The following is a 24,415-nucleotide window of genomic DNA, read 5'->3' as shown; positions in this document are numbered from 1 at the left end:
GGCTAATCCTAGCTCACTCTCAAGAGTTGCTGTGCGCACACAGGGACCTCGTGCTCCGGCACCTCAGCCGACTGGGCTTCGTGTCAACTGGGAAAAGAGCAAGCTCTCCTCGGTTCAGAGCATCTCTTTTCTCGGTTTGGAGTTGAACTCAGTCTCGATGACTGCACGCCTCATGAACGAGCGTGCACAGTCGGTGCTGAACTGTCTGAAGGCATTCAGACAGAGGACAGCGGTTCCACTGAAACTTTTTCAGAGGCTTCTGGGGCATATGGCATCCTCAGCAGTGGCCACTCCGCTCGGGTTGATGCATATGAGACTACTTCAGCACTGTCTTCAGACTCGAGTCCCGAGATGGGCATGGTGCAGCGGGACACATCGTGTGGCCATCACGCCGATCTGTCGCTGCCTCTTCAGTCCTTGGACCGACCTTGCATTTCTATGGGCAGGGGTTCCCCTAGAGCAGGTCTCCAGGATTGTTGTGGTTACAGCAGATGCCTCCAAGATGGGCTGGGGCACCGTATGCAATGGGCACACAACCGCCGGCTCCAGGACTGGCCTGCGGCTGCGTTGGCACATCAACTGCCTAGAGTTGTCGGCAGTTCTGCTCGCCCTGCGGAGGTTTCGGCCATTGATCCAGGGCGAGCACGTGTTGGTCCAGACGGACAACACAGCAATGGTAGCGTACATCAACCGTCAAGCCATTCTATGCTCCTGTTGCATGTCACAACTCCCCCGCTGTCTCCTCTTCTGGAGTCAGCAGTGCCTCAAGTCGCTACGAGCCACTCACCGGGCGACCTCAACACCGCAGCGGACATGCTGTCAGGTCAGGTTACCCTCAGGGGAGAGTGGAGACTCCACCCTTAGGTGGTCCAGCTGATTTGGAGTCGATTCAGTCGAGCACAGATAGACCTGTTTGCTTCCCGGGAATCCTCCCACTGCCCGCTTTGGTATGCCCTGACCGAGGCACCCCTCACTATAGATGCGCTGGCACACAGCTGACCCCCTGGACTATGCAAATACACGTTTCCCCAGTGAGCCTACTTGCACAGACCCTGTGCAAGGTCAGGGAGGATGAGGAGCAGATCGTGAATTCCCCTGAGGAAAGACCTTCTTTCTCAGGGACGGGGCACCATCTGGCACCTGCGACCAGACCTCTGGAATCTCCATGTCTGGCCCCTGGACGGGATTTGGAAGACCTAAGTGGCCTACCACCCTCGGTGGTAGACACAATCACTCAGGCTAGGGCTCCCTCTACGAGGCGCCTGTATGCCTTGAAGTGCCGTCTGTACGCTAAGTGGTGTTCTTCCCGACACGTAGACCCCCAGAGATGTGTAGTAGGATCGGTGCTTCCCTTCCTGCGGGAATGGCTGGAGGGGCAGCTGTCCTCCTCCACCTTGAAGGTGTTTGTAGCTGCTATTTCGCCTCATCACAATGCAGTAGATGGTAAGTACTTGGGGAAGCACGACTTGATCATCAGGTTCCTGAGAGGCGCTAGGAGGTTGAAACCCTCCAGACTGCGCCTCGTCCCCTCATGGGACCTCTCTATAGTCCTTCGGGGTCTACAGGGAGCTCCCTTTGAGCCCTTGGGGTCAGCTGAGCTTAAGGCACTCTCTTTGAAGACTGCCCTTCTGAATGCACTCACTTCCATCAAAAGGGTAGGGGACCTTCAGGCGTTCTCTGTCAGCGAATCGTGCCTGGAGTTCGGTCCGGGTTACTCTCACATTATCCTGAGACCCCGACTGGGCTATGTGCCCAAGGTTCCCATGACCCCTTTTAGGGATCAGGTGGTGAACCTGCAAGCGCTGCCTCAGGAGGAGGCAATCCCAGCCTTGGCGTTGCTATGTCTGGTACGAGCTTTACACATCTATTTGAATTGCACGCAGAGCTTTAGAAGCTCCGAGCAGCTCTTTGTCTGCTTTGGTGGACAGCGGAAAGGAAGCGCTGTCTCCAAACAGAGGATCACCCACTGGGTCATCGATGCCATCGTGATGGCATATCAGGCTCAGGATGTGCCACCCCCCGCAGGGTTACGAGCCCACTCTACCAGGAGTGTGGCAGCCTCCTGGGCCCTGGCCAGTGGCAGCTCTTTGGCAGACATCTGCAGAGCAGTGGGCTGGGCAGCACCCAACACCTTTGCGAGGTTCTACAATCGCCGGGTTGAGCCGGTCTCGTCCCGTGTATTGGCAGGCATGAGCAGGTAAGTTCCGGGACAGCTGGCCAGGTGTACCGCTTGCGCATAGCACCTTTCCCCTCCCTTGAGGCAAAGACATGTACTCTTGACTCCCAGTCATGTTCACAGACTGTGATCCTGCATGACTTTCCTCATTAGCCCTCTGGCAGTTGAGTTTGTGGAGAAACTCGCTGCCGGCCCAGTACGTGTGCTAATGAGACCCTGTACTGAGGTAGGTGCTCCACATGTGCTTTTTCCCTGAAGGCGACCCCATGTGATATCTTCTGCAAAATCGTTTCCCGACGTGGGAGGAGGCCCCTCTGCCCCCGGTCTCCATACTCTGTAGAAACTCCTCCCCCTTTGGGTAGGACCTACCATAGGACCTCTCCACATGACATATTTCCGACAAGACTCGGTAAGACCATATGACATATTCCACTCAAAATACCCCCCTTCTTGGGCAGGCTGTGGTCTCTGCGGTGTCTTCCTCTTGGGAGGGACACCCCCCGACGTAGACACTTATGGCTCCCAGTCGGTTAACAAATTCCACTCTTTTTGGGGAGAAAAGAGTGGAAAAGAGGCCTCGGCTGGGCTAGCCTGTCCCTATTGTTGGGCGGTCGACTTGTTCCTGTAGGACCGTACGATGCTCATAAGAGCATTGGGGGAGGTTACGTGACGGCCTGGTGCGCTGGCTATGAGGCACACAGCGGTCTGCCCGTCACACACTGCCAGTTCAGGTAACACAGTTCAGATAGTTGTGGTGTTTTTTGTAGGGGCCCCTAGTGTCACTACATCGACACAATGTTGAGTGAGTGACAGATAGGGAACCTCTGTTCCCTGATGGAGGGAACGAGACGTGGTGTCCCTCTTACCACAACACTGAACTACCCGCTGAAATGGCCGGGACCTTGTCTCGGCTCCTTAGCACAAAACCTGAATGAGTGGTTGCATACCAGCTCCTTTTATACCCGTATGTCCGGGGGAGTGACATGCAAATTCCATTGGCCTTTTTTCAAAAAAGCAGAGGTGTTTGGGGCACCCAAGAGTGACCCCTAGTGTCACTACATCGACACACCGTCTCGTTCCCTCCATCAGGGAACAGAGGTTACGAAAGTAACCATGACGTTTTCCTCGTTTATTCTGGCGAGTGTGTATATAGCGCCAAATACGTGTTTGAATGCGGCGCTACAACAACTGGCTGATCAAATCACAGAAATGGAACAACAATACCCGGACTCAGTTATTATTATTCTTGGGGATTTTAACAAAGAAAATCTCACACGTGAACTGCCCGAATACAAACAGCACATTACATGCCCCACCAGAAACAGGAACATAGTGGATCATTGCTACACAACAATAAAGGATGCATATCACTCTGTCCCTAGAGCAGCTTTGGGACTCTCTGATCACTGTCTGGTTCATCTTCTTCCAACCTACAGGCAGAAATTAAAATCAACCATGCCAGTAGTAAGGACTGTAAAGAGATGGACCAATGAAGCAGAGCGTGAACTACAAGCCTGTTTCGATTGCACGGATTGGAGTTTTTTTGAGGCTGCAGCCACAGACCTGGATGAGCTTACAGATACTGTTACATCATATATCAGTTTCTGTGAGGATATGTACATTCCTACTAGGACTTATTTAAAGTTCAACAATAACAAACCGTGGTTTACAGCAGAATCAGGCAGCTTCGTCAGGTCAAAGAGGATGCTTACAGGGTTGGGGTTAAAGTCTTGTACAAACAGGCCAGGAACACACTGAACAAGGAAATCAGAGTGGCTAAAAGAAGATACTCTGAGAAGCTGAAAAACAAGTTTTCAGCTAACGACCCTGCATCAGTGTGGAGTGGCATGAAACAACTCACAAATTACAGAACTCCTACCCCCAACCCTGTGGTGGACCAACAACTGGCTGAACCTGAATGTGTTCTACTGCAGATTTGAAAGGCCCAATCTCACTCTCCACACCCACTCTGACTTTCACTTCACACAAACTCCAACACCTCCTGCAACCCCCCTCCTCCCCCCTCCTGCTACTCAACCTGCACTTAAGATCTGTGAAGATGATGTGAGCCGTGTCTTTCGGAAACAAAAGACGAGGAAAGCTTCAGGTGCAGATTGCGTCTCACCAGCGTGTCTTCGATCCTGTGCTATCCAGCTGTCCCCCATCTTCACACAGATCTTCAATAGATCACTGGAGCAGTGTGAAGTCCCATGCTGCTTCAAACGCTCAGTCATAATTCCTGTCCCAAAGAAACCAAAAACCACAGGACTTAATGACTACAGACCTGTCACCCTGACATCTTTGGTCATTTTTGATGACACCACTGTCATCAGCCTCATCCGAGATGATGATGAGTCTGCATACAGATGGGAGGTTAATCAGCTGGCTGTCTGGTGCAGTCAAAACAACCTTGAGCTGAACACGTTCAAAACGGTGGAGATGATTTTGGACTTTAGGAGGAACACCCCAACACTGACCCCCCTCACCATTCTACAAACAGCACTGTGGCAGCAGTGGAGTCATTCAGGTTCCTGGGCACTACCATCTCACAGAACCTGAAGTGGGAGACACACATTGACTCCACTGTGAAAAAGGCCCAGCAGAGGTTGTACTTCCTTCGCCAGTTGAGGAAGTTCAACCTGCCACAGGCGCTGCTGATAAAGTTCTACTCAGCAGTCATTGAGTCTTTCCTCTGCACTTCAATAACTGTCTGGTTTGGTTCAGCTACAAAATCAGACATCAGAAGACTACAAAGGACAGTTCGGACTGCTGAGAGGATTATTAGTTGCCCCCTGCCCCCACTTGAAGAACTATACACTTCCAGAGTGAGGAAAAAGGCTGGAAAAATCACTCTATAGACCCCACTCACCCTGCCCATTACATTTTTGAACTGTTGCCTTGTGGCCGACGCTTCAGAGCTCTGAGCACCAGTACTGTCAGGCATAGGAACAGTTTTTTCCCTCAGGATATCCATCTCATGAACTGTTAAATTGCCCCATTGAGCAATAACTATGTGTAATACACAGTTTAGTCTTTTTTATATTTATCCAACACATCCAACCTCTTCTACCATTTCAATCCTCTGAAAAAAAATTAAAATAAAAAAACATTTGCCCTCTACATAACAGATTTTTATGTGCACTGTACATAACAGATAACAGATTTGTATTAGATTGCACTCTGTATGTGTATATGTGTATGTATTTATGTATGTATGTATATATGTATGTATGTACGTGTATAACTGTTTTTTATTTTTTATTATTATCTATGTCTTGCTGCTGTTTTTGTATTGTTTTGTATTGTTGTACACTGGAAGCTCCTGTCACCAAGACAAACTCCTTGTATATGTAAGCATACTTGGCAATAAAGCTGATTCTGATAACTGTCCAGACCTCGTGGTGAAATGCAAAAAAGCTATAAGAAGTGTTAAAAATCAAATAAAACCTAAAATATCTGCCACAGGCATTATTGTATGAGTGTTGCCGACAATATATTTAAAAAAATATGACATCCAGTTGATTGTTATGCTTTGGAGCATTATGTCCCAAAATATTTACACATTATCAGACAGGATGTTACACAATCAGAAAGACCCTGAAGGACCCCCAAACAATGGTGAAAGGTTATTAAGTCTCTAATTTACCCTTTTCGCTTACTGGTGCACTATGTAGTAAAATGATGTGTCATTTGGGATAATGCTAAAAAAAAAAAAGAAAACATATATAATGTTAATTTTATGCAAATGTGTTTATTTAATATGAATTTACATACTCAAGGTTGGGTTGCAGATTTCTATAGGTAGCCAGAACAACTGCCTGATTAAGGTTCAAACTGAGTTTTGTCATAGCGGATAACAATTTTGTCATATAGGATAACAGTTTTTTTCTGTTAGCCCATAATGTCATCCGTTATGCCGGATGACACATGTTTGACATTATATACTTTTTATACAATTCTCAGCTTTTATTTGTATAATTTCCATTCTTATTGTGATATTAACACATTAAAGAACATTGTTTAGTTAAATACTAACAAATTATATATTAATAATAATATTTAATTATTAAATTATATTTAAATCAAATGATTGTCCAACCTGTCATATTGGGGAATCTGCCCCTTTAAGAAAAGGCCATCCACTCTAGTGACATCACGATGCAGTTTTTTTTCTCTCTTCAATGGCAGGAAATTCAACTGAGCAGGGTTGCACCGGCTGTGCGTAAGTTCTCACGTAAGTTAGGATGTAAAGTTCACACTAAGGGCTTAGTAACTACTAGTTCATTTGTAACTAAGTCAGTGCTTAATTTGGTTGCACCACCTGTTCTTAAGGCAAGACTTAACTAGTAGGTCGTAAGCTCTCCGTAAAGTAATGCGTAGTTGCATAATATGATGTTTACCTGTACTGATCCAATAAACAGCCTTCAAATTTGTAGGCAGGAGTATTAAAAAGTCTTGCATTTCAGTTTTATCTCGTTACAGTTGATGTTCAAACCTTGTTTACTCATGTAACTGTCATATGTAATAAATTATATCCCCACTGAAATACGATACGTAATAAAACGAGATTTAATTAATGGTAACTAACAATATTTAATAACTGTATCTAAAATGACAAGGGTTAATAAATAAATAAGTAGTAATACAACAGATATTTATTCATTTTAATATCTATTTCGTATATGTTGAAACTTGACACCGGGCGGCGTATACAGGAAAGTGCACCGTTTGATCGGTTGCATGTTGAAGAAGTATGTTTTTTACATAATGTTTTCTTCTGTAAATATATACGAGTGTAAATGCCAACATCATCATATAGGATATTCCGAAAGGACTGAAGCTTGTCAACCAAAACATGAGTTCACTGAATTCATTAAATAAGTCTGCTTTTTTATTCCATCAGTTGCTCCTGATCGGAGGCTTCCATAAATATTTAGTTTATACGTAAGGTTACGTCCTACCTAAGTTTAATGGTGCAACACTCAAATATTTAGTAGTGCATAAATTGTGACTTAGCCTAGTTGTGGCGTAAATGGGCACTAAGTTGAAACTTACGTATAGCTGGTGCAACTGGCACCTGAGGTGAGTGAGTAGCTTACTTTCCTACTGACAAATTTTCCATAGGTTTGCTTGCTTGCTTGCTTTGCCCAAGCTTAACATGTTAAACCTGTCAGCATAAAATATGGCAGAAATGATTAGAATAAAATTTTTGCAAAATATTTTAAGTTTAACTATACCAGATTCTCTTCAACAACCAGACTAGCTAGTTCGCTAGTTAGCTAGTCCTAGTTTGTTGTAAGCTGAAGCTCAAAATGTTGGGTCACATTGTATATTATGTGTAGCGTCATTACACATTAATAAAGCCTTAATAAACATTAAATAACTTTTCTTCTCTGTTAATAAAGCATGTTATTAAGCATACTTCATCGTACACAGTGCGTTATTAGTTATTTCATGTTTAAACATGTCAAAAGAGAATGCACCATATTCATAAATTTTTTCATTTGCCTAGATGTTTAATATTTATATAGTTATTCATCATTAACAGTTAATATGTATATGTATAGTTTTCGCATTTTGATGATTTTTCTAGATGCCACTGTCAAACAGAGAGAGCAGCAAGGTTTCTTTACAGCGTAGCCTAAATAATTTCCTTGAAAAATCTGTTTTCAGTGTGACTCCCTTTGCATAACATAAACATTTATTATTTATGAACATCAATTATGTGTAAGTTGTGTAAAAATTACGATTCATGTGATAACTCATAACGTGTCATATCGAGTAACAATTTCAGTCAGGCGGGATAACGCTGATTTTTTCCCTTAAAACGCATAATTTCGTTGAGAAAACAATAATAGTATGATGCCAAGTACTGTAAAACATTTTCAGACATTTTGCAGCTTAAATCACATTGCAGCTTTAAAATGTGGGTACTTTAACAAGTAGGGTCACGTTTAAAGCAAACACATTTTAATGAGAAAAAATAATTGTGCAAGTTTTATTTTCCGAGCTCTAAATATTGGTTACTGCCACACTTTATTCACACTATATTCATTAAGTATTATTGATTAAAATAATCGACGACTGGTGTCATCACATGATTCTCAAAACACTTAAAATACATTGTTTGAAAATAAGACTTTAGTAATAAGGCAATAGCATCCTCATAAAAGCAAAAACTACTTTGATGTGCAGTTTTAACCTATTTTAATTTTTGGTCAATTGAAAACCTTATTCGTCACTGGGCCAACTAGGGATGGGATGATATATACAATTTGGATATATTGCGAACCCAAGAAATTATGAACCATATCGTGGCATAACTTAATATTTCAAAATTTGCAACATTGTTTTCTGTCCATATGATCATAAATAAAATGACCCGTCAAACATCTATCTATACTATCGCTTGACTGACCTCTGCTCTGCTTTTTTCTACACTGTTTACAGAGTTCCTTGAATTTAGCTTTTAGAAATTTAAGTACTGGAATACCTCAAAAATCAGAGATTAAAGCAGATTGTTTTCTCAGTGTAATGTGTGTCCATAAAAGATGAGGCGCACTATAATTTCATTGAATAATGTTTCTTAAATTTTCGGTTGAACTATACCCTGATAGTGTATGCACATCACCCAGATGTCTATTTGATGTGTGTGTTTACATCTGGAAGACGTATTCTTTAGGTTGTTTGCTCATCTGCAAAACGTCTATAAGACATTTCCTCTCGGATGTCAAAAAGACATTCAACGGATGACATTGAGACATTTATGATTTAAAATATTTGTAAATCAGATCTTTTTAAGATGTTTAGCAGATGTTAATTATAATGCAATGCTTTCTGGAAGAAAATATCTTAAACAGACATCTCGGACATGTACGTGTGCTTTCTGGGATTCCTTTAAATTGAAAGAGACTTAATCAAGTCTTAAATTTTTTTAATTCAAATTGGCTTTTTATTCTAGTTTTACTTTTCTGCACTGAAGAACTGTGCTCTGATATCTTTTTTCCAATTAACTCTTTTTATTGATTCACACAATTGACACAGAAAAGCAAAACATATATTCACAGAATCAACATTTAACCCCCATTATTCCCTTTCCCCCTCCCAATCCCCAACCCCACCCTGACCCTCAACAAATATCCTTGTGGTCACACTTGAGTATACACAAAAAAAAATATATATATATATATATATATCATACACATTTAAAACTACACTTCTTTCTCAACTGCCCCTCCCCGAGAGCCCTCCATAATGGCCAAATAGCTTCCACATTTGTTATTAAATAAATCTAAGTTGGCTAGCCTTCTACATGACATTTCCTTGAATGCTGCTACCCTCCCCATCTTTGTGCACCACTCTTGAAATGAGGGCACTCCAGCTGACTTCCATCCCCTAAGAATAGTCTGTCTGCTGATCATAACACTGGCTAGGACCCAATTTATTATGCATTTATCCCCTATATTAATGACCGCCCCATTGCCTAAACTACAGATTCTGTGGCAAAATGTAATTTGAGTGCCCAATATGTCACACATAAAACTCTGAACCCTCAACCAAATTTCTTGGAGCTTAACCTACCACCAAAAAACATGGGTTGTGTCCCCATCGTCTGATTGGCATTGCCAACAACTGGGTGTGTCTTTTAGACCAAGCCTGTACAATCTAGAGGGGGTCCAATAAAATCGACATAAAATCTTAAATTGCATAAGGTTGCACCCTTGCATCTTTAGATGTAGACTTGACATTTTTTAGAATCCTAGCCCACACTCCCTCCTCCAATACCAAGTTTAAATCTTTCTCCCATAACCTCTTGAGAGAAGTTGAAGCTCCATCCCCAGACTCTGAATTAGCAGGGAGTAATACACTGATGCCTCATGACTTTTCCAAAAGCAGTAATCACCACTCCCAGAGTATCTGCCACTCTAGGGAGGTGTATGCTACTCCCAAATATAGTACAGAGCAGGTGGCGCAGCTGTAAATACCTGAAGAATTGAGACCTGGGAATCCCAAAATGTTGAACCATGTTTTCAAAGGATCTCAACACTCCACTCTCATATAGGTCACTGAGTGTATGAACCTCCCTTACAATCCATTCTGTCCAGCAGAAGGTGGACTTATTAATACATAACTTTGGGTTCAGCCATATGCTCAAAACAACATTTAAATAAATGTCCAAATTAAACACTCTGGACACTTTTGTCCATACCATGTGCAAATGTGAGATAATGGGGTGTAACTTAACTTCTCCGGTTAGTTTGATAGAAAGGCTTTGCAATGGCGAAATGAGGGCAAGAACTTCCTGTTCAATACAAAACCAGGGAGGGGCTCTCTCAGGTGGAAGCGACCAATGAAACAAATGTCTGAGACCGAATGCATAGTAATAAAACAAAATCTTGGGTAGGCATAGCCCACCTTTGTCAATCGGCCTATGCAACTTACTGAAATGAAATCTGGGATGTTTACCATGCCAAATGAAGGACTTCTCTATGCTATCAAATTGCTTTAAATAAGAGAGGGGGACATCTACAGGGAGAGATTGTAGCAGGTAGTTTAATTTTGGAATACAATTCATTTTAATAACATTAACTTTCCCAACCATAGATAAATGTAATGAAGCCCACCTGCCCACATCGCTCGAAAAACTATTTATTAAAGGGTCAAAATTAACTCTAACTAAATCATGCAAATTTGCTGGGAATAAAATACCCAAATACTTAATGCCCTGTTTGGGCCACTGGAAGGCACCCTTTTGAAAAGCCGTTACCGGGCAGTACGCTGTCAGAGCCAAAGCTTTGGATTTAGACCAATTAACTCTGTATCTTGAGAACTTAGAAAGGGAATTAATAATTCTGTGGAGGCAAGGCATAGACCTAGTGGGGTTGGTGATGAATAATAATACATGATATTGATGAAACGCCTAATTATATCAGAAGAGCTACGGCCCCAAATAAACCCCACCTGATCTATATATATAAGAGATGTCATAAATTAATCGGTTAGCCAGAATTTTTGACAAAATTCTAACGTCTAGCTGGATAAGGGAAATTGGACAGTAACTCTTACACTCGATTGTATCTTTGTCCTTTTTAAGAATCAGACTGATCCGGGCTTGTGTCATGGTTGGCAGAAGCTTTCCATTCTTTAATGATTCCGTATAAACTTCTAGCAAAAGTGGAGCCAGTTCTGTAGCATAAGATCTAAAAAATTCAGCAGCAAAGCCATCTGGCCCTGGAGCCTTGCCTATAGGCAAGGCCTTAATTACCTCGCCAAGCTCCTCCAGGTTTATCACAGAATCAAGAAAATGTATTTGCTCGGCCGACAGTTTAGGAAGTTCTAATGGTTCCACAATGTTTCTAATATCCTCTTCAGTAGACAAAGATGTGGAACTATAAAGATCACGATAGAATTCTTTAATAACATTATTAATATCAGTGGCCAAGGTAAAAATTTCACCACTAGTAGATTTCACTGAGGGAACGGTAGAAAAAGACTCTCTCTGTTTTATATATCTAGTCAGAAGCTTCCTTGATTTGTCCCCCAACTCAAAGTATGACTGTCTTGCCCTGAATAGCCAAAATAGTATTATATCTGTATTTCAATCGGGTCAGTTCTCTGAGGCCATTAGATGACATTCAGCACTTCAGCTCTGCCTTGTCACTTTTAATATTCCCTTCCAATTCCACGAGTTCTTGTGGTTTGGATTTTTTGGTGAATGCGGCATACTGTATGATCCAGCCCCTAAGAATCGCCTTAAGTTACTCCCAAGCCACACTCACAGAGGATACTGAGGACCACTTGGTCTCCATATAGACATTGATTTCAGCCTTTAGCATTTGTTGGAATTCAGGATTTTGCAAAAGGGATACATTAAAGCGCCAACTTTATGATTTCATTTTCTTCATATGTGGAAATACCTCTAAACACACCAGGGCGTGATCTGAGACTAAAATGTGTCCAATTGAGCAATCAATGACAGATGAAATGAGGGACTTAGGTGTAAAACATAAATCTATTCTAGAGTAAATCTTATGGACTGATGAATACAATTTATTGTCCCTACCAGATGGGTTCAAAACTCTCCAAATATCTGTGAGACCAAGATGTTTACACATCCTGTGAAGCGTCAGTTTTGCTCTAGGGGGCTTGCACACTTTGCTTCACTGTGAACAAGGACTGAGTCCATCAAAAGATTAAAGTCTCCTCCCAGTATTGTATCATGAGGGGTGCCAGCGACTTGCAACATCCCTTCAAGATCTATAAGAAAAGCCCTGATCATCAACGTTAGGTGCATAAATATTAGCCAAAATAAGACTGTCACTGAATTTCAGCTAAAACAATAATGACTCTTCCTAATTTATCTTTACTCTGTTTGAGACATTTGAATTGTAGGTGTTTACTTATCAGCATAATGACTCCCCTTCTCTTACTCGAGCACTATAAAAGAAAATGCCCACCCCATATTTTTCCAAATTTTTCAGCTTCATGTGAAGAAAGATGCATTTCTTGAAGAAACGTTATATCATATTTCTTACGCTTAAGAAGAGAAATAACCTTCCTTCTTTTTATGGGGTGCCCCGACCCATTCACATTCCACATAGAGAGAGACAATCCAGTCATACTAACATTTGACATTTTGACATATAAGAAAAAAATAGATTGTGTGTCAAAAAGAAGATTATAAAGACCACATTCCAACGTTAGTGCGACAATCAAAACCTGAACATCCCCCAGAACTAAACAAACAGAAAAAAGAAAAGTGTGCGCATTAACCACGCGCACAACAGTGCTATCTGGCGTCCATCCATCCAAACTCAAACAGTCCATGTACGCCTACAAGAACCCCCGTGACAACTTTGCCGTCGGCTTGCTCAAGGCTCAAGTCAAGTTTCTATACAAATTTTATGAGATAGAATTACACAGCAAAAGATAATCTATAAAACAAACTCCAGCCAATAGATGGAATAAGCACAAAGATCATGTAGCTTCATCCATAAAACTGTGCTGAAGGTGTGACTCTACAAAATAAACTCCAGCCCCTGGCAGAACCTCAAACAGTCAAGCGGATGTTCAGTGAGCCGGTCCACTCAGCTACAACGTGAGTAAAACAAGATGACCCACTCACTCCAATGTCTTTGCAACAAATACTCCACAAAATAAACCCCAGCCAACAGGAGAAATAAGCACAACGAGCATGTAGATTCATCCACAAAACTGTCGCAAAGGTGTGCCGCTCTACAAAATAAACTCCAGCCGCTAGGTGGAACCAGCACAAAATAAGCACGCAGAATCGTCAAACAGTCAAGCGAATGTTCAGTGAGTACAATGAGCTGGACTTGCTCACTCCATTGACTTTATGATGGACATCGCTTGCTGTGGGCATGTGAATGTTTTACGGCCATCCTTAGCATCTATTTTCAATTTGGCCAGGAATATCAGTGCAAAAGCGATCTTCCATTGATGTAAATGTTTCTTGCATTCCTTGAATCGATCATGCTTCTCTCGTCGACTTCGCAAAGTCTGGGAACAAGAAAATGCTGTGGTTCTTCCAAGAAAGCCTTCCTTTACTCCTTGCTTCACGTAACACAAGATATTTATCAGACGATCTCAGAAATTTGGCCAGAATTGATCGGGGCCTGTCTCCCTCTGCGGATAGATGAGCAGGAACCCTGTGAGCTTGCTCAATTTCCAGCTTATGGCCTGCTATGTCGAGCAGATTCGGAAAGAGCCCATCCAGGAATTTCACCGTATCCTGTCCCTCTGCTCCCTCAGGGATTCCAACATTACGGACGTTATTCCACCGTCTACGGTTCTCCATGTCCTCCAACTTCTCACAGACATGCTCCAAATCCACTTTTGTCACTAGCGGATTAGCAGATAATTCCCTCTCCAATGACTCCAGGTAATCGATCCGTTTCTCGACATCCCCCACTCTTGTAACCACATTAGTGAACTTTGCCTCCATAGCAGTGATCGATCGACTCTATCACAGCAAGATCCTCCAAGTCAGCAATGACTTTCGTCAGCATTGCCAACATGTTCAGCATCTCTCACCACATTTCCCGCACCTCTCTGAATAATTGACTCCCAGGCTTGTGGCCTGCTTGGGGGCATCAGCTTGAGCATGTAAGTGTCTTTTAATGTCTCCAGAGCCCGAGGATTTTGAATTCTTTGACATATTGTCCTCCTAGAACAGTTATGGAACAGAGTGTATCGAATCTCACCAATTTATGTCATAAAAAGTATTAAAACTAGCAAAGTGCGCAGAGCTCGCCGTTCACACATCCGATCCTCGCATGGCATCCGGAAAAACCTCTTCTCTGCTATTTTAAAGAAACTGTGAGACACTCAGGTGGTTTGTAAATGTTTGCTGAATAAGAGTGTGTTTTTTTGTGAAGCAATGAGGTGACCGCAAGGATTCTCATTTTATATTATGAGGTAAAACTTTTAGTTCTATTAAAATAGTATGAAGGCATAGAAACTGCAAAGAGGGAGACTGTGGTCATGGGCGTAGAATATGCGGGGGATGCAGGGGACGTCACTTTCAATAAAACCAAAGTTCGTCCCCCCCCACATTTTCACAGGGCATATGTGTTTACGCTGTGTATTTCATACAGCAAATGTCTAAATATATAAATGCAAAAGTTAAAATTCACTAGTGAATCATGTAATTCATTAGATAAAAATTTGTAATCGATTGACAGCCCTAAAAATATATATCTTCTATATTTATTTTCATGTTGCGCTAAACATTCTGTCCCCTCACTTTTTAAATGATTGCTATGCCCCTGACTGTGGTTATGATAATGTGCAGTGAATCTATAACAGGAACGATTGGGTCGTTCTTCAAACTTTTTTGGTACTAAAATGTGTACTTTTTTGTACACATTATATGCACCATTTCTTTATCAACTGTCATGTACAACAACTTAGGATGCAGGATACTGTGAACATTACAAAAGTTAACATGCAGCATGATTTTAACATGCCTTGATAAAAATGTATTTTATTCTGCTCGGCATAAGCAATAGTTTAGAAAATAAAATGATGTCATCCTTTACATACCCTTGTGTTCTTTGAAACCCAAATTACTGTCTGTCTACTTCCAGCAAATTAATAACATTATACTTTGTATTTTATTATCCTGGAATAAGTTTTATAAAACAAGTTACCACAGCTGCGATTAGGTTTCTAAAACAGCTGCTGAGGGAGTGACAAAAACATCTGGCCTCTTTCTCTCTTCTGACTGCTATGATCCACCACTCTCTATTTTATTTTACTTTTTCATCTTTTGGAAAGCTGTGAAAGCGTAAAAGTTAATTTTTTAATTTTTTTTTTTTATTTTGCTGTTACAGCAAACTGTAAGCAAAATTTATATTTTCTGTGGTCTCCCATTCACCGACAAGTTTACCCTTCTATCGTTTACTTCCACATTCCAAACCTAAATTAAAGTGTGTTTCTCAGTAAAAGTTATCGCATGGCTTCAGATGACTTGGAATATAGTCGTATATGGACCACTTTGGACCACGTAAGTCATATATGGACCACTTCTGATACATATATGGATTTTTTGCATATTTTGAAAGCTTCAGCCCTCATGCATTGTACTGTGATTGTATGAAAAATAACAACCAGTCCATTCCTCAAAAATTTCTCCTTTTGTGTTCCACGGATGAAAAGTCATACAAGTTTGGAAAGAGATGTGGGTGAATAATGGTGACAGAATTATTTCTTTTTGGTTGAACTTTTCCTTTAACGAATCTTACAGTGTACATACTTTGTTTAAATCTTTTTGTCTCTCTTTCTCTCCTAGCATGGTTTTTAAGACTCCTCCCTGTTGTGCTAATCTTCATCTGTTACTACTACTCCCAGTTCTACATTGAAAGGTCAGTACTGTCTCCTCATAGCATCAAATCTCATCATGTTCCCTTTGCTTATACTACAGCATTGTTGAATTCTTGATTCTTATTATTTGACAAACATTTTGAGGTTATTTTATTTTTTTTAACTTCACAGTTCCAGGCTGAATTGTAATATTCTACCATAACAAAATAACCAGAAAAAGCAAAGTTGATTCAGATGATGTTAAATAATATTTTTGTTTATTTTAGATATTACAATATAAAGCACATTTTTTTTAGTGTGTAATACTGTGACTAAGTCATGTGTATGGCTGAGAGCCAGGAAATACAGGTAACCATACACATAACTTTACCACAATGACTGCTTAGAAACAGTCTAAGTTTTGAACTAGAAATGGTGGCTTGACCAAGAAAATGAACAAGAAAGTAGTCCTACACACAAGAGAGACAGTAAACAAAAGTCCATGCAAATGGGTCATTGACAAATAAGTTGTCCAAGGTGACAAAAATGAGAAATATTTTAGTTTCAAGTCGTAGACATGTAATTTTTGAATTCATGTTGTTTTTACAAATAGTTTGATAAACATTTATAGTATTTTGTACACAAAAATTATTTAATGACTTTAAAAATGTCATGTGGTGCAGCCAGCATGTAAAAGGTATTAAAATAGTTTCCTTGCACCTTGAATACACGAGAGTGTACACAACTTCATCATTCATTTCAAAAAAGTTTTCAAACATATGTTTCAAGATGAAAACTATTTTTTACAAATATAAATCTTTATGTCAAGTATATCAAGAAGATTTTTCATGGTTGCACCAAATGACCTGAACCAAATGTACCTTTTCATTAAAATGTCAACATATTGATATTTAATGATATGACAAAATAATGACTTGTTTTTAAATATTCACACACAGTCATATGGGTCTAAAGAGATCTGTTTTATGATTTTTGTCACATGACAACAACATTTCTACCTACATGTTGGTTGTGCCACATGACTTTGATTTGGTGGACAAAAGTTTTTTAAATATTAAATATATTTTTTTTAAAGAAATACATTGTAATAATAAAAGAGTATTCAGCACAACTCATGCCAACATTTCTTTTTTCATGAATTTCAGCTTTTAATGAGACTTTGGATTTTACGGTGGATTTGGACGGTTACACCACATGACATTTTTGACTTTAAGGCCCAGAAAAAATATACAAATGACTTTGAGCTCATTAATTGAAAACATGTTCATCATAGAAGAGGTGACTTCAAGTAATTGTTTTGTGTGAATTACATTTTTAATGTATTTTTGAATAATTTATAGACGCAGACAAAAAAAAATTGTGTCACTTCATTAACCTAAATTACAAAATGTAAATGGACTCTAGGCTGTTGAATTGTTGAAAATTAATGCATACCTGAGATGTATCCTTGTCTCAGTACCACAATATGCATTAATTTTCAATAGTTCAATGATCTGTTGTGAGTTATTTAGCACTTATTATTATTATTATTCTACAACAAGCTTGTTTTTTTTGGGGGGGGGGGGGGGGGGGTTCCATTTTCTTGATTTCATCATTTTCTTTTTTTTTTCATTAAGCTATGGAGGCAGTGGGAAATCCCCTCAGTCCACCGTTTCTGGATGTGACAGTTATCGCTCACAGAGGAAGTGGAAGAGTCTCAACTTTAAGTATGTGAACTGTGAGCAAGTGTGAATGTGTAAATGTACAGAGATGTTGGAGGGAAAATGTGCGTCAAAATATGGCGTGGCAGTCACCAGAAACTGAAAAGTGATACATTTGTGATACATAAAGTGATACATTTCAATGATGTAAAGCTTCTGTCTACTCTCAGAACACTGGCTGAGTGCTGGACATCACAATAAAATACATGCTTCCATTCAGGCACAAGAGCATTGGTGAGGTCAGACACTGATGTTGGGTGATTGTGCCTGACTCACTGTTGTTACAGTTCAGTTAATTTCAAGGTGTTTAATAGGGGTACGGTATGACAGTATAAATGACAGTGTATTGGAAGAATTGTGTGACCCTTCATGTCATAGAGTTTCTCGCTTGTTTCTTCTCTTAAATTTCCCTTTTCCACAAAATCGTTGTTAGTTTACACAGCTGAGTGTTTATAGGCAGATATACACTGAGTGTATAAATAAATACTAGTTTATTTATTTGTCTGCTAGCACATGTATCTGGTTTGGCTGCATACGCTGTAGTCCAGGGTTTCGCAAACTTTTTTAAACCAAGGATTCCATTCATAACCCCAAATCAATGTAAACAATGACGTGCTTCCTGACTCCTCCCCCACGTGACGCGTGACCTTACTAACGAGTTTACGTCATCCCTCTCATGAGTGCACGTCACAGAGATGTACTGAAGTGAACATTTGTATTTAAAAAGTATATAAGTATTGTTTTGTTTCTCAAAATAATTAATCGTTTGGGTTCAGAAGAATTTATTTGTCGACTGGAGTCGTGTGGATTATTTTGATGCACCCTAAATATGCATTTTGGACCATCAAAAAATGGAGGACATTCACTTGCATTGTTTAGTGGAGGAGGCCTGAAATGAAATCCTAAAAGTCTTAAATTCTGTTTTGATGACGAAAAAAACTCAGATACATCTTGGATGGCCTGAGGGTGAGCAAATTTTCTTTTTTGGGTGAACTATTCCTTTAAGTGGTTCTTAATCTCTAAGCTTATTTCCCAAAAGCATCGTTATCTAAGTAGTTTATAAAAACGTTCGTAAATTAACAAGAGCTTTGAACCGCTCTTAAGTCTATTAAGTGCAACTTAAACATATCTTTCTGGCATCTTTCATATTTTATTAAAGACAATGGGGCATTTAATAAATTGTATTCATATATTTTGATCATTGGAAAGCCATTGTAAACTATTTCAGAGGATAAAAAAAGTGTTGAAAAAATCGCATTGAAATCAATTAATTTTGATACAAGATGGCGCCGAGGATGGCCGCCTTGGTGTGAAGCTCTCCAATCTGTCCCAAAGAAACCCAAGATCACATGACTTAATGACTACAGACCCATCGCTCTGATGTTTGTGGTCATCAAGACATTTGAGAGACTGGAGTTGGCCCACCTGAAGGACATCGCCGGACCCTTTCTGGATCCCCTTTAATTTGCTTATCAAGCAAACAGGTCTGTGGATGATGCAGTCAACATGGGATTGCATCATATCCTGCAACATCTGGACAGACCAGGGACAAATGCAAGGATCCTTTTTGTGGACTTCAGTTTGGCTTTCAACACCATCATCCCAGCTATTCTCTGAACTAAATTAACCCAACTCTCTGTTCCCACATCTATCTGTCAGTGGATCACCAGCTTTCTGACGGACAGGCAGCAGCTAGTGAGACTGGGACAATTCACTTCCAGCACCTGTACGATCAGCACAGGACCTGAAGTGGGAGACCCACATTGACTCCACTGTGAAAAAGGCCCAGCAGAGGTTGTACTTCCTTTGCCAGTTGAGGAAGTTCAACCTGCCACAGGCACTGCTGATACAGTTCTCCTCAGCAGTCATTGAGTCTGTCCTCTGCACTTCAGTAACTGTCTGGTTTGGTTCAGCTACAAAATCAGACATCAGAAGACTACGAAGGACAGTTTGGACTGCTGAGCGGATTATTGGTTGCCCCTGCCCTCCTTTCAAGAACTGTACACTTCCAGAGTGAGGAAAAGGGCTGGAAAAATCACTCTGGACCCCACTCACCAAGCCCACTAACTTTTTGAACTGTTGCTTTCTGGCCTGCACTACAGAGCACTGAGCACTAAAACTGTCAGGCACAAGAACAGTTTTTCCCTCAGGCTATCCATCTCATGAACAGTTAAAACTGGACAGCTTCCGTAACAAAGCACTTAAGTTCAACTTTATAATGAGCGATATATGTGCTGTTTGGGAAACAGGCGTTACTCCATCGTAAATAACCAGCGATGTTAGTTAAGATGATTGTTAAAGCTTAAGTTGCAACATTTTTGGGGAAACCCAGCCATAGTCTCTTACAGTTCAGCCGACAACACCCCCCATCACCTCTGACACCAGATCTTAGGGTAACGCAACCTTGAATAACCAAACTTAACCCCTGGACATACCTCTGGGCTTCCGCAGACCCCAGTTTAAGAAACACTGCTGTAGTCACTGGAGACCTTTAACAGTGTACTGAACATTGACAAGGTCAGTGATATTTACTGATTGTCCCTGATTCATGTTGCTGTCAGACATAAGAAGCCAAAGCAAATATCATTCCTCATGTTTCAGTTCAATGTTCAAACCCAGGGGCCATTTTCATTTGGTCCAATAAGGTGAGGTTATGTCTCTATTGGCCTATGTCACAGTTACAGTATAATGCAAGGTTAAGATCAACATGAGCCATTTGCCAAAATATCACAGTTGCCAAAGGCCACTGAACAATTTAACATGAATCACTGAAAAAGTCTGACTATCTTACCTTTCTAATCAAAATAAAACAACAGCTCACAATCCTGTCAAGAAAATTATAAAATTTCTCAGGTAAAATAAGAAAAGACTCAAATGAGATATGATATAGGCTACTTCTGAAATAAACATATCCTTTACGCATCAGAGAGTTGAGAATGAGAACTTGCGTTTAAGTCTCTTCCCTCACACAAAACAATTGTATGGCTTTAAAAGACTTGAGAATGAGTCGTATGGCACAATAATTAAAGGAGTACCCTTTACAAGGTAACAGCAATGCTGCAATTGCGGTGCTACACAACTTGTAGTGCTGGCGAGAGAGACTTTGGTGTCAGAGAGGAAGAGGAGACGAGGCTAAAAGCATCTGCCAAATGAATAAAAGTAAATGTAGGATGATAAGCAAATATATATGGACGATTTTCATGCATGGCAGTAAGTTAATGACTTTTTTCTTCTCTCTCTAATATTAATTTATACAGTTGTCTGCATCAATCATGCCACCACTTTGTTGTTCCCAACTAGTCCACACAAATAACTATATTTATTTACTAATTAATCTATTCATCCATTTAGACTATTTTATGCATTTCATTATTATTATTATTATTATTATTATTACTACTACTAATATTATTAATAGACTTGTCTGTTAAAATAAAAATAAACAAAACACATATCCTGATATCAAAGTCTCAGTATAAAATGTAACTATTTGTATTTAAATTGTAGTACATGTAATTTCGCGACTGTCCTGCAGGTGTCTACATAAGCCTACGGCTGTGTCTCGTTTGGAAGGCTGCATGCTAGGTAGGATGCGTCCTTTGAAGGCTGCAGTATACCGAGTGTCTTCCTTTAAACAAGTCTCGTTTAAACGAGACGGCTTTCGTAGGACAAACGGAAACAGAACATAACATGGTTGCTGTGACAGCACGCCACTCTTTAACAAGCGGGAGCGCTTTGAGTGAGAAGGGAACAAGGTCCCTTTAGAAGGGAATGTATGAGGTACATTTTAGGAGAGTTATGATGTAAAGGTGTACTTAAAGTCTGATACTTTATTTTAATTATATATTAATATAATTATACATATTATATACTCTGCACCCATCTACTGAGGTACTTCAACTTGGGAATTAACATTCCTTGCATTTGAACATCATATTTACGGGTAAATTGGCATCATTGTTTTTTAGACATTTCTGTTGAAGCAAAGAATTGTGGGTTATGAGTGCCCACGAAGGATACACCTCTTGCATCCTCCGAATTCCCATGAAAGAAGGTCACATTCGAAGGCTGCATTCGAAGTGTCCTACTCACTTTTCTGAAGCGAGACAGCCTCGATGACATATGCGGCCGACAAATGTGACCTCCAGAGGACGCAGCCTTCCAAACGAGAGACAGCCTATGTCTTTAAGATGCTCTTAGCACTGTACGATTACTCCAAAGCATTTTCAAGTACTTCTTAAGTTATGATGCTTTTGGGAAATGGGCCACAAATCTAAGATGGATTCTACGATCTACTTAAGCCCACGATTTTGGGAAATGAGGCCCTGTGCAATAGCACAAACTTTTAAAACACTTTTAGTTTCAACATCGTATTACAAGTATTTATTTTTTACAATTATATTTTGTCACCACCCTCTGCTTTGGCTTGTACTGGTTTAACTTAACCCTGAACTTACAGCTTTGCCTAGGTACAGTGGCATGCAAATGTTTGGGCACCCCTGATCAATTTCTGTTGCTGTGAATAGTTAAGCGAGCAAAAGATGGCCTGATTTCCAAAAGGCATAAAGTTAAAGATGACACATTTCTTTAATATGTTAAGCAATTTTACTTTTTTTATTCCCATCTTTTACAGTTTCAAAAAAACTAATAAGTCAAAGGGCCAGAAGCAAAAGTTTTGGGCACCCTGCATGGTCAGTATTTATTAACACCCCCTTTGGCAAGTATCACAGCTTGTAAACGCTTTTCGTGGCCAGCGAAGAGTCTTTCAATTCTTGTTTGGGGGATTTTCACCCATTCTTCCTTGCAAAAGGCTTCTAGGTCTGTGTTCTTGGGCCATCTTGCATGCACTGCTCTTTTGAGGTCTATCCACAGATTTTCGATGTTTAGGTCAGTGGACTGTGAGGGCCATGGCAAAACCTTCAGCTTGCACCTCTTGAGGTCGTCCATTGTGGACTTTGAGGTGTGTTTAGGATCGTTATACTGTAGTAGAAGCCATCCTCTTTTCATCTTCAGCTTTTTAACAGATGGTGTGATGTTTGCGTCCATAATTTGCTGTTATTTAATTTAATCCATTCTTCCTTCTACCAGTGAAATGTTCCCCATTCTGCTAGCTGCAACACAAGCCCGAAGCATGATCGATCCACCCGTGCTTAACAGTTGGAGGGGTGTTCTTTTCATGAAATTCTGCACCCTTTTTTCTCCAAGCATACCTTTGCTCATTGCGGCCAAAAAGTTAGATTTTAACTTCATCAGTCCACAGGACCTGTTTCCAGAATGCATCAGGCATTCTGAATTTTGTGGTGAGGACGCAGGAAAGGTTTTCTTCTCATGACTCTTCCATGAAGGTCATATTTGTGCAGGTGTCGCTGCACAGTAGAACAGTGCACCACTACTCCAGAGGGTTTTGATTTGCCTTTCTAGCAATCCTACGAGCAGTTTTCTTGGTCTCTAGACCTCAACTTGACCTCCACCGTTCCTGTTAACTACCATTTCTTAATTACATTACGAACTGAGGAAACGGCTACCTGAAAACGCTTTGCTATCTTCTTATAGCATTCTCCTGCTTTATGGGCATCAATTTACATTTTCATAGTGTTAGGCAGCTGCTTAGAGGAGCCCATGGCTGTTGATTGTTGAGACAAGGTTTGAGGAGTCAGAGTATTTGTAAAGCTTTGAAATTTGCATCACCTGGCCTTTCCAAACGATGACTATGAACAAGCCATAGCCCTAAAAAGCTAATTAAGGTCTGAGACCTTGGTAAACGTTATCTGAGAGCTAAAATCTCTTGGGGTGCCCAAACATTTGCATGGTGCTCCTTTCCTTTTTTTTTCCACTCTAAAATTGTGCAAAACAAAAATAATACACTTATCTTGCTTAAAATGTTGAAAAGAATGTTTCATCTATAACTTTATGCCTTTTGGAGATCAATTTATCTTCTACTCACTTAACTATTCACAGCAACAGAACTTTTGGTCAGGGGTTAACTTCGGTAATGAAACTGTGTGTATGATGTCACCAGTGATGGGGGATAATTAAAAAGTAGCAACACTACTAACCTTCAGTTCAGTAGTGTGACAGTAGTTCTGTTATTTTTAAAATAGTGCAGCTTTTTCAGTAACATTGTAATTCATATGTAGCTCTGATCACATAAAATGTTTTATAATCAGATATTATATATTGAAAAAGACATTGTCCCCTAAAGTAGTTGGCTTGTAGTGTACCTAGCTACTGCTTTAAAAATGTAGCCTGGCTGTAGTTTAGCTACTTTTAATTATGAGTAGCTTGTAGCTTTGCAAGCTATAGTTTCAGAGTAGCTTCCCCTAAAATGTACATCACATAGACATATTTCTTGTCAAGAACAGAAAAAGAGAGTTCAGGATTGGGGAGGGATTGGGTTGGACAGAGAGATTCACCAAGTAAGTGTGTGAAGGTAATAAGCAGTGGCAATTAAATGTCTGTCTATGTATCATAAGCTATTTGATTTTTCTGTTAATATTTAAGCCATATTTTCTTTTTAATGAAACAGCATGAACAAAAAAGCAGAGCTCTTTCTAAAGCTAAATGATTTCTTCTGGAGGGAACATCTGTCGACTCAAGCTCTGCCCTATGGTATTAAAGGCAGCGGTATGTATAGCTTTTGTTTGTGCCCTCTGTTATAATCTTTTTATTTTAATACAAAGGTTAAATCTTCTGC

The 24,415-nt window shown here is 40.3% G+C and overlaps 1 protein-coding gene across 15 annotated transcripts in view; it reads left to right on the top strand.

Moving 5' to 3' along the window:
• The window catches only part of st3gal4 (ST3 beta-galactoside alpha-2,3-sialyltransferase 4), a 77,517-nt gene that overhangs the window by 39,683 nt on the left and 13,419 nt on the right, over positions 1-24,415 (top strand). For 6 of the 15 annotated variants that reach the window (XR_007899749.1, XR_007899750.1, XM_051724043.1 and 3 more), the window contains exons 1-5: positions 15,561-15,704; positions 15,857-15,892; positions 15,990-16,062; positions 17,638-17,727; positions 24,248-24,345. Coding sequence is in view for 13 of the 15 variants with exons in the window: in XM_051724043.1 (XP_051580003.1) it covers positions 15,686-15,704; positions 15,857-15,892; positions 15,990-16,062; positions 17,638-17,727; positions 24,248-24,345 (316 nt within the window). In the remaining 2 variants the exon portion in view is untranslated. Of the gene's footprint in view, positions 1-15,560; positions 15,705-15,856; positions 15,893-15,989; positions 16,063-17,166; positions 17,300-17,637; positions 17,728-24,247; positions 24,346-24,415 lie in introns of those variants that run through there. The other 9 variants (XM_051724034.1, XM_051724036.1, XM_051724033.1 and 6 more) reach the window with 3 other exon arrangements.

The sequence above is a fragment of the Myxocyprinus asiaticus genome, chromosome 18, assembly GCF_019703515.2.
Source record: "Myxocyprinus asiaticus isolate MX2 ecotype Aquarium Trade chromosome 18, UBuf_Myxa_2, whole genome shotgun sequence".
Lineage (NCBI taxonomy): Eukaryota > Metazoa > Chordata > Actinopteri > Cypriniformes > Catostomidae > Myxocyprinus > Myxocyprinus asiaticus.
This window is presented reverse-complemented; position numbering and strand designations above follow the sequence as displayed.